Source organism: Callorhinus ursinus, unplaced genomic scaffold, assembly GCF_003265705.2.
Source record: "Callorhinus ursinus isolate GAN/ISIS: 27379988/994484 unplaced genomic scaffold, GSC_fseal_2.0 scaffold10, whole genome shotgun sequence".
NCBI lineage: Eukaryota > Metazoa > Chordata > Mammalia > Carnivora > Otariidae > Callorhinus > Callorhinus ursinus.
The window spans coordinates 50,668,235-50,679,093 of NW_027397072.1; the positions used below are offsets into that span (position 1 = coordinate 50,668,235).

At 57.1% G+C, this 10,859-nt stretch overlaps 1 protein-coding gene across 10 annotated transcripts in view; it reads left to right on the forward strand.

Moving 5' to 3' along the window:
* SFXN5 (sideroflexin 5) overlaps window positions 1-9,789 on the forward strand; it is a 115,686-nt gene extending 105,897 nt beyond the window's left edge. For 4 of the 10 annotated variants that reach the window (XM_073897534.1, XM_073897532.1, XM_073897533.1 and 1 more), the window contains one exon: window positions 3,723-6,888. In XM_073897534.1, coding sequence (XP_073753635.1) covers window positions 3,723-3,800 — 78 coding nt within the window. In that variant the 3' untranslated portion in view covers window positions 3,801-6,888. Of the gene's footprint in view, window positions 1-3,722; window positions 6,889-7,428 lie in introns of those variants that run through there. The other 6 variants (XM_073897528.1, XM_025868406.2, XM_073897526.1 and 3 more) reach the window with 5 other exon arrangements.
* The last annotated feature ends 1,070 nt before the right edge of the window (window positions 9,790-10,859 follow it).

Consider the following 10,859-nt stretch of genomic DNA (forward strand, 5'->3'; position numbering starts at 1 on the left):
ATCTCCCCCCTGCCTCCCTCCTACCTGCTGCCCTCAGCACCACGGGGAGCCTGGGGGGGGGGGACGGGGGCTGGGTCTGTGACAGCGCCCCGCTGGGAGGATGAGACCTCAGTCTGCACCCGGGCCAGCACTCTCCAGGGAGTGGGTCGAGTGGGTCAAGTGGGCCGTGGCCCTGGCCCGTGGTCCTGCACCATGGTGGTGAGCAGCCTCTCCGATTTTAATGCGGGCCTCAGTGCTTCGGTGAAAGCCGGGATGGGAAGTTGCTAATAATGGCACTAAAATAAAATATGCTACATCTGTTATGGGTAGCAGAACAAAATTAGCTGCTCACACCTCTGACATCCAAGATGTCTTAACTTAAAATACTCCTTGGCTTACTTTACATCATTTACTGATTATATTTAAAAGAAATACAATTTTGCAATTACTGTTCTTTCCAGTGTGATATCTGTGCATCATTTTCCTTTTATGTTTATATATTTCTCCTTCATTAGTGCAGTCTGAAGGGTGATTAGGATTCTTCAAACATTTTACAGAGGTTAAACGTTGATTAAGATTTAATTATTACTGTAAATAGCTTGGAATGACATATGGTGCAAAAGCCTGACATATGTGCATTTGAATAAATGAAGTGCTATTTCCCAGGATGCCTCAGTAGCTGTTTAACAGCTTTCCCGAAGGGTTATGTTACACCTCATGGTAAGATTGCTGGGATGTTATATTTTGTTGGTTTTTGCAGCTGAAAGCTAAGAACAGTTTTCCAGTTTTTTAAAAACATTGAATATTTTAAATACCTAAATTGTTTTGCACAAATTTTTGCTAATTTGTCTAACTAGGTTAAACATTTTCAAAAGCATTTAGATTTTTAAGCGTGGGCGCTGTGCATTGTGTCAGTGGCAGCATGGGGACGAGGGGAACTGGTAGGGTGGAGGGGACTCAGAGGCCGGCAGGGGTGGGGAGGGAAGAGGTGGCTGGAGGAGAGGGGGTGGGGAAGAGGCCTGGGCCCTGAGCCTAGCTCTTGGCTCTTTGGCCCTCTCCAGTGGCCAGAGCCTGGGTATCAGGGAACCATGGACTACAGGGGAAGGGTCCCCCTTGCCCCGGAACTCCACCAGGCCCAGCAGCTCCGGTCCACACTGTGCTCCCTCTTGCCTGGCTTCTGACGTGCCTGGCCCCGGGCGTGACTGAGCTCTTTGAAGGCAGGGCTGGTCTATGGCACCTTCTGCCTTACTCTTCGGGGCTGCCCTGCCTTGACATAGAGCGCGTACCTGGGAGCAGGTTCAGCTGAACTAAGCCACAAAGGCCCCGCACTTCCTTGACGCTACCTAGGGTGGAGATCAGGCCCAGGCCCCCCTCACTGAGGTAGCACCTCCCTTTCCAGCTCCCTCCGGCTGGGGGGGGGGGCGGCGGGGGAGGGGCTCAGGCATCCCTACCGGCTTAGTCCCTGGAGCTGCAAACCAACACCTGGGCTGCCATAGAGCCTCCAGGGGAATGCTCTCCTCCCGGTGCCTTCTGCCTCCCTTCTTCCCATTCATTTATTCAACACTTACTGAATACCTCCTGTGTATTGGCCCTAGGCCTTGAGGATGCAGGGATGAACACCATCGATCGCACATCATGTTTGCTGCCTCATGGAGCTTGTTGTTTAAAGTGGAGAGGGGCAGACGAGTGGACAGTCAACCTCAGCAACAAGTGATACAACTGGGATTAAGAAGTGCCAGGAGCTTTGGGGGCCCAGGGAAGTGGCCACACCCAGGCCGGAGGAGGGAAGATGTCTAAAGCTGCCTCCTGGACCTCCTGGACGACAAGCCCCCAGGAAGAACGGGGAGAGTGGGGAGGGGGAGGAGGAGAGGTGGTGACAGGGGGGCTGGCTCAGGCAAAGAGTCAGGCTGGGGAAAGCCCAGTGGATCTGAGGCCCTGAAATAAGTAGGTGCGTGTGGGGTCTTCGGTCCAAGGGGCAGGGTAGAGCTAGGCAGGGGACGGACAGCCCGGGAGTCTAGACTGGGTCCCTGAGGGCAGTGGGGTCATTGATCCACTTTATAAGGAACAGAGGGGTGGCCCAGCTTGTGGTTGGGAAGGTTCCCAGTGTCTGGGGTAGGGGTGGACTGGGGCGGCTGGGACTCGAGGGGAAAGGAAGCAAAGAGGAGGCGAGGCAGGCCCAGGTCACCACTGGGTGGTGGTGTGGGGAGCTGGGGTGGGGCAGGGGGAGATGGTGACCTCAGCTGTGATTTAGATTTTAGGGTTGAGTTCAAGTGCCTGTGAGATGTCCATGAGAAGGTCTAGTAGGCAGTCCCTGCAGGCCCATGACTCAGGGCAGAAACATGGCGGGAGCCCCCTCAGATCTGGGAGTCTCCGGGAGGGTTGACTCACCCCCGGGGGGTTGTGCAGGGAAGAGGGCCCAGCCAAGCTGAGCCCCAGCGACCCTGACAAGTGTCCAGTGGATGTCACAAAGCCTGGGGGCGGCAGTGAACTTGGAGAGAAGGATTTTTGTGGAGTATGGTGGGAAGAGAAGCCAGATTTGCTGTGGGTTGAAAAGTCAGTGGGAGGTGAGGAGGTGGAAGAGGCCAGTTGAGACAGTGCTTTAGAGAAATGCGGTTGCTGAGGAGGAGAGAGACCAGGCGGCTGCTGGAGCGTGACATGGGGTTAACGGGACGTCTTATCAGATGGGAGGTTCTTGTCAGTGTTGAAATGCTGATGGTCAAGAGTCAGTGGGCTGCAAAGGTGGGAGACGAGGAGGACAGACCGGGAGTGGGCTCCCAGAGTGGGTGTGGGGGGCGGTGGACCCCAGGAGGTGCTGCCTTCTGAGGGGAGGGGTGGCAGGAGGGCAGGCGTGGAGCAGTGTGGACAGACAGTGGACAGGTAGGGTTTGGTGGTGGGATGCTGGGAGGTTCCTTCTGTTGTCTTTGGCTTTTTCTCTGAAGTAGAAGGAAGGCTCTTATGCTCAGGATAAGTGGGGGGCTGAGGGTGGGGTGGCTGAGGCGGGTGGAGATGGTTTAAGGTGGCTGTCTGTGGAGAATGGGAGAAGGAGCCGATGGGGTGAAGTGGTCGGCAGGGAGAAGTTTGCTGGTCACTGTGGGGGTCCAGCTGTGAATGTTGAGTGGTCTCCAATAGGTGGTCAAAGTTCAAGTGGAGAGAAGGTGGATGCCTGTTGGAGTTCCTCCAAAGCTGGGCTTCTGCCATTTGGGGCTGGAAGGACTTTTTGGGCTAGGGATTAGCTGGAGTGATGGCCCCTGGAGTCCGGGTAGGAGGGGGAGGGAGTGAAGACTGAGCTGTCAGGAGTCTGGGGCCTGAGGTCTTCGTGGTCTAAAAACGGGTAGGGAGAGTGGGGGGGTGGGTACTGGAAGGCTAGGGGACTGTGGAGTCCAAGAGGGTGGAGTTGGGATTTCCGGAGTGTGGGTGAGGCAGCCTTGGGTGGTGACCAGGCCCAGGCTGTGGTGCGGTGCAGCGGACAAGGCCCTTGGAGATGAGGAAGACACAACTCGGAGGTCAGAGTGTAGGATGCTCACCCACACAGACATGCCACCAGAGGAAGAGACAAGACCTAGACAGGAAGGGATACTCTGAGCCCCTTGGCAGGAGGGTGGTAAAGAAGGATGTGTCCATAGGTGGCGGAGAGGGAGAACTGTGGGCATTAGGGTGCTCCTAATGCTATTCCCAGCTTCCACGCTCACCCCTTCCCTCCTGCCCCCCACAACCTGTCTTCTCTGTTCTTGTTCTCTCCGCAGATTGAGACATCCCAGTTAGAGCCTGAGATTGCCCAGGCCACAAGTAGTCGGACAGTGGTGTACAACAAGGGGCTGTGAGTGGTGGCCCGCCGGCCTGGGGCTGGAGCTTGATCCAGGCCGGGCAGTTGGGGGAGGGGATGGAGTCTCTGGGGCTGCACCTGCGGGGAGGGGCAAGCTAACCCCACCGGTCCTGAGCCGCCCCCCCCCCCCCCCCCCCGCAGAGGAAGGGAGACTAATCTATTCACATGTTAACATACGGGAGAGGAATTCTGACACATTTCCTATAAAAAATAATCAAGTGCATTTCTGGGCCTTAGGTGGGGTTGTCAGAACTCTACTCAGCACAATTATGTGTGAAGCTGAATATTTGTACAGTGCCCACAGGGTAGAATTAGGATCCTTTTATACTTTGGTTTTCTTTTTTCTTTTTCTTTTTTATCAGAATCAAGTCTGAGCCTTGGTTGCCGCTGCCCAGATGCAGCAGCTGCCGGCGGTGGCCATACGAGTGGGCCTGGGGGCTGGTGGGTTTGGCAGCGGGCCTGATAGATTCAGGATATTCTGGTGGCCAGGCCCAGTGGCTCCCCAGGCTGGGCTGGGCTGGGCTGGGGCGGGGGCGGGGGCTGGGGGGGCAGTCTACATCTCACAGGATGAACCAGCAGCTATGACCAAGGTCCTCAGGAGGGGGCCCAGGGAGTCAGGAGCACTGGCAGCCTCTGAAAGATTTTGTGGGCAGTTGGCTCTTAGCGTGGCTGGCCCTCATCCACGCACAAGCTGCAGAACCAATCCCTCTGCATGAAGCCCAGTGCCTGGGGCTGGGGTCACCCTTCATGGAACCCTGCTGATCCATTCGAGGCCCCTGAAATGACCCCAGCTCCAGGCAAGAAGCCCCAAGAAGGAAGGATGTTTGGTTGGAATTGTGGGCCTGCACTTCTGACCTCTACAGGAAGATCCTCCTTGTAGTTACCAGGCTGGAAGTTGGGCCAAGGGTGGGGCTGGAGCTGGAGCAGGGCTGACTGCCATCTGGGGGGCGCCTCTCCAGGCCCCCTGGGGCTGTCTGCCCCATCCTACCGCTTCCCGAGTGGGAGGGTCTTCTGCCTGAGGGCGGAGGCCAGGTTTCCAGGCACCTGACTCTGAGAGTCAGCCTCGAGCCAGAAACTGCAGGCCCTGGCTGTAGTACAAAGGGGCTGTGTGACCTTGGAGAAGTCCACTCCCCTCTCTGAGCCTCTACTCCCTGTCCAGAACCAGAGGACTGGAGCAAGGGGTTCCCACAGGCTCTTCCAGCAGGACCTCGTCTTCGCCTGTCCTGCTCGGATGCTGGCCAGCCCAGGCACATCCCCCAGTGTGGACACTGGACTGGGAAAGGGGCAGGCCCCTCTGGGAACAGCCAGCAGTTGGCCTCAGAACCTGGACCTTGCCTTTCTGTATGTGAGCCCACATCCCGGGAACACTTGACCTTTGCCAGACACTTTGCAGTTCTGAAGGAGGAGATAGCGTGGGTGGCTGTGCCTACGTGGGGCCCCACACCCACATGCCACCTCTCACCGTGCACTCGCCTCCGGGGCCACTTGCTGCTGGCTCCTGTCTTCTCCCACCTGTGGGCTGGGAAGAGGAGAGGTCGGCAGGGGCTCTGCAGAGGGAGGGGGAACGGGGCAAACAAAGAGGAAGCGTGGGCCTCATTGGACCCCTCTCCTGGCCCCAACTGGACTGGAGCCCTCAACATTGCAGCCTCAGGGCCTCCCTTCCCCTGGTGACTCCACCTGGGGAGACACGTGGCTGGTGGTGACACAGGTGCAGGAGAAGGCTAGTGCGGGGCAGCGAGGGTGTGGCCACGGGCGGCTTTCACCACCCTCAGTGCAGGGGTGCTTGTGGTAACGTGGGCCTTCCACAGGCATGGACACCAGGCGCCCCCTCAGAAGCCCCTGCTGCCCTCACTTGCCAGCCAGGCCCTGCTATTTCTGCAGGATGCTGCCCTGAGGGACCCCCTCCCAGTGCCCTCAGGAGCGGCACCCCCTGCCCCCTGACCGATCAGGAAAGCGTGAAAGCAGAGCAAGTAGGGAGAACAAAACAGTGGAGGGAACGGTTGCCACAGTGTGAGAGGGTCAAGTATTTTTGAGCTAATCCGGCCATAATATGACTGTGCCAATGACAGGCTGGGCACGTCTGGGTCCCCTTTTGAAAAGCTCTCTTCTAGCTCACCCTGCCCCACCTCTCTATGGGTCTTGTTCTTGTCTTCTTCTTTCACTTTACCTTGAGACCAAAACTGCACACCCCAGCCCCACTCCCACCCCCTCTGGAGGCCTGGAAGAGATGGGGTCTCTCCGACTCCGTCTCTGTGCTGGCTGCCCTCGCCCAGCCCCACCCCAGCCCCGGCCCTGCGGCCTTGGCATCTCATAACCGACTTACTGTGTCTCCTGGATGATTTCTGGTCATGCCCCCAAATGCAATTCCAGGTGAGCTAGGGGGACTCCTCTTTGGGGAGGGGATTGGCAAAGGATCTGTATAGCTCAGGGTGATGGTGGGAGTCCAGTGGGCCATGCTGCTAAGATAAGCCCTGGCTTGGCTGTGGAAAACACCACGAGGGAAAACTTTCTGCCAACATCCATCCCCCACTCAGCCGAGGCCAGAGGAAGGGACGTGGCGGACAGACTGGCTCATGACTGGGGAGGAGGCTGAGCCGGGCCCCACAGGTAGGGGGTAGCTGGCCCAGCTGTGTCAGAACACAGGGCACCCCTGCCACCCCGGTTCTCTAGGCCTGGTGTACTGGCCCACCTTCTCCTGGTCACTTCAGACATTCCCTCAGACTCGGGGACACCCTTCTCCCATTTCCAGAGAACAATCCGATGGTGCGGGGACCAGAAGCCCAAGATGTCTAGACGGCGGCTGGGGCAAGGTGCCTGACAGCCCCCTTCTACTTCCTGATTGTGAGCTGGCTTGTTTTCCGTCCTGAGCCCCTGGCCTGGGAGCAGGGTGGGGGGTCCCTGAGAGAAGAAAGACCAGAGGCAAGGTGGTTTTCCAGCCCCGGGCTGGGTGTGAGTGAGGCACCAGCACACGTGCCTTAGCCACACCAAGGAGACTTTGCAGTGTCTTTTTAACCTTCTCAGAAAATTTCTCAGTCTCTGATTTATGTAATACTAATGAGCTGTGGGCAATAAATGATGGATTTAAAGCCTCGGGGCTTGGCTTTGTGGATTGTGGGTGGGAGCGAGAGGGGTACGGAAGCACAGTGAGGACAAGCCAGGGCTGCCTGAGGGTTTTGTGGGAGGGCCCCTGAGGAAGGGGCAGACCCGGGGCTCTGGGAGGAGTCAGGCTCACCGGGAGGCTCAGAAGGAAAGGGAGAGGAAAGGATGGAAGAGCATGTGAGGGCAGGAAGCGGGACAGAGGGGTGGGCTGAACTCTGCAGAAGGCCCCTCCCCTTTACTAAGGGCCCCACTGCAAGGAACTTGAGCAGACAGGGATTTGGGTAGATCCTCCTACTGTTGATCTCCAGGGGACTGGGAGGGGGAGTGCAGGGGGAGGGTAGTTCTGGACTGCCTGGGAGCCCAGAGAGGCTTCATAGGGAGGCAAGGTTTGAGCCAAGTGGAAAGGTTGCCATGCCTGCAGCGGTGCATGGTACTAGCCCCAGGAACTCTGCCCCTTCCTAGCTGCTCCACAGTCCCTCGGCCAGGCCTCAGCCACCTTCTGACAATGCTGGCTCTTCTTCCTCTAGGCAGCCCCCAGAATTCCTGAGGGAGTGAGGCCTAAACTCTTCTCCCGGACCTCCAAGCCTCTTCCACCCCTGCAGGGAGCAGCTAAGGGCCTCCCATTGCCAGGGAGACCACGTAGTAGAGGTGAGGTCCATGGTTGGGGTCAGGCCAACCCAGGTTCCAGTCCCAGCTTGGCCCCAACATGACTCTGTGACTTCCAGCCAGTCATTTCCTTTATGCACTCCTTAATTCCCTCAGATGTTTAAGGAGCACCTTCTCTAGCAGGGCCATGGTGTCTTTAGCTATAAAATGTCAAGAGCAGCATCACTTGCTGGGCTGGTGTGAGGACTGGAGAGACTAGGTGAGGAGCACACAGACTCTTCTCATGCCTCCCATGTGTCAGGAGGGCTGCTGCCTCCCCTTACCTGGGCACTGGGCCTCCCTAGGAGAGTGGGGGGAGGAAAAAGGATGGGGGTGGGGTCTGTTCTCAAAGCGATACTTCTAGGTCATGGGGCTTCTGGTCTCGGGGGAATTTCTTTGTGAAAGAGCCCCACTGGCCACAGCCCCCATCCGGGCGGAAATCTTTGACTCTCAGGACAGACACAAATCCCTCCTAGGAGCTGTTTGTTGTTTTTAGCTGGTTTGGGGGCTCAGCTCCTGCCCAGCCCGGAGATCATTAACACTCCAGGAATGTGGCTTCCCCTGGCCCCATCCCCACCCACTGGCCCCTAAGGCCTCCCTCCTCCCACTCAGGCCATGGTTAGAAGGAGGGTCAGAATGCTAGGGGATGAAGACAGTGATGAGTGACCCTTTCTCAAGGCCCGGGGTCATTTTCAGAATGGAGCTCCCTCAGCCTCTCAGAGCTGCTGCTGCTCCTGCCATCTCACCCACAAGCCCTGCTGCTGATTAGCCCCTTAAACAGCAAGGTCTCAGCCACTCCCAAAAGGCCTAACCCCCATGTGCCCTTGCTTCCCTGCAGTACCAGGTGTCTCTCAGGGCAGTGGCTGAAAAATGTTCATTCACTTCTCACGCCCCACTCCAAGGTAGCTGTTGGCAACCTTGTCTAAGCTCAGAGCCTCGCTCCTTCCTGACAAGGACATCTTCTCAGAGTCTGGGGCCCCACCTCACCCCAGTTCCCTGGGCCTTGTGGGAGGGTAAAGAGAAGGAAAGAGAAAGAGAAGGTAGACAAATGGGTGACAGAGGCACCAGGTGCCCCCCCTCAAGGACCCCATACACATCCAATGAGGAAGTGAGGGAAGGAGGCTGCTATCAGTCCCTGGCCACCTGCGCTGGTTCCCCTCCTCTCCACCGGTAAGAGTGGCAGAGGGAGGGACAGCACACCAGGGCCCTCACTCAGTCCAGGGGTGAACTGCAAGAAGCTCAGTGTTAGGGAACAGGGGGCAAGACGAGACACCGGAGATGTAAGTGGCTCAGCTGGCAGCCACCGGAAGCTTTAAGTAGGGAAGTGGATTCATCTGGCAACAGAGTAGAGTGTATGGTGGACACAGGCAAGACTGCTGGGGAGACCAGGAGAGAGTCAAGTTGGGGGAAGACGGCGCCTAGACCAGGTGGTGGAATGGGGATGGAGAGAACGAAGAGGTCGGGACTGCTCAGCTCCTGGTGATTGATGGTGGAGAGGTGGCAAAGGGAGGTCAAGAGATGGCCCCAGGTTCCTGGCTTGGGCAGCTGAGGACAGAGATGGTGGTGCCATCTCTCAGAGCTAAGGGACAGAAAAGGAAGAACAAATCTACAGAGAAGGTAATGCATTCTGTTTTACAGGTTATTAGAGGTTCCTGTGAGAGACCCAAGTCATGATGTCAGGGGACGATTGGGTGTGCTTGTCGGGAGCTCAGGAGGCGGGTGGGAACTAGATACGGAGCTTGGCGTGTTACCCATTTATTGAGAGCACCTGGCGCTAAAGGACCGGCAGCCACCACCCAGGGGGAGTCTGTGGGGTGAGAAGAGGGAGACCTGGGATGGAACCTCGAGGAGCCCCCATCTCTGAGGCCTGGCCAGAGACAGGAGGCTGCTAAGAAGCTCCGCCACAAGAAGGGTGTTATGGGCTGAACTGTGTCCCCCTAAATTCAAATGTTGAAGTCCCAACCCCCAGGACCTCAGAATGCAACTGTATTCGGAGGTAGGGTCTTTAAAGAGGTCATTAAGGTAAAACAAGCTCATGAGGGCAGGTCTTCATCCAGTATGACTGGTCACCGTATAAGAAGTGGAAATTTGGACACAGACATCCATAGAGGGGAAACACCATGTGAACATGAAGACAGCCACCTTCAAGCCACGAAGAGAAGCTTCAGGAGAGATCAGCCCTGCTGGCACTTTGAGCTCGGACATCTAGCCTCCGGAACTGTGAGAAAATAAATCCCTGTCGCTTAAGCTGCCCCGTCTGTGGTGTTTGTCCTGACGGCCCCAGCACTTTAATGCCAGGGGTAAGAGGAAGATGAGGAGAACGGGGTAGACAAGAGACGAGGATGCTTCCGGTAGGGGAGGTTGTCCACATACTGAACAGGTGCTGGGAGGTGAGGAAGATGGACACACAGCATGTCCCCCGGAAGGACCTGGAGAGAATAGTCTCAGTGGAGTGTGGTCAGGCAAAAGCGAGGTCTCCATGGGCTGGGAAGTTAGTAGGACTCTGACTGGCCGCCCGTGTACCTTAACTTGTAAAACAAAGAATTTCCAAGACATTGGGTTGTGAGCTGGGCGTTGGGACATGACAATGGCTGCAGCACCATGTGGGGCTAAGGGAAGGCGTCAGAAGGAACACTCGGGCATGTGGATAGTAACGGGGGAGAGGGAGGAGCCTGGGGAGGCAGGAAAGAGAAGTGAGGTCCCCAGAGAGGAGAGGGGCGGGCCAGAAGGAGAGGAGGGTCTCGGGATAACAGGACGGGGGTGGTGTGGGTTTGAGGGTGGGAGGTTGGGGGCGTGAGAGGCTAGCTTGCCTGGGGCCCCCAGATCCATTCTGCACCATTCTCTACCCGCTCTCTGTCCCGGGAGGCTGACTCGTATGGACTTGCCGTCTGGCTCCTGGGATTGGGAGTCCCCAGTGAAGGATTTGAGGGGAGTGACACTGGCCGATTCATTCCCCTGGCCTCCCCTGCCTCCTTGGGCCCCCTGCTACTGAAGGCCACAGCTCCTATCTGGGGCCATCTCCATCCGTCTGTCCTCTCAGGTTCTGGTAACTGCTCCTGCCCCTGCCTCTTCAGGCCCCAGGGCTGTGGGCCACTGTTGTTAGCTTGGGGCACTACAACAGCTCTTCTTGGGGTCCCAAAATCTGTGAATTGCTCCTTTATCCAACCCTCCTCAGACCGCCCCATTTGAAGAGCCTATCTCTTTCTTCCCGTCCCCCGGTTGATATGAAGGTGTTCTCTTCCAGAGCTTCTCATTTCCCTCTGGAGATGGAAATAAGGTCTTCTGTTGCGGGTAAGCAGGGAAAGCGGTTTGG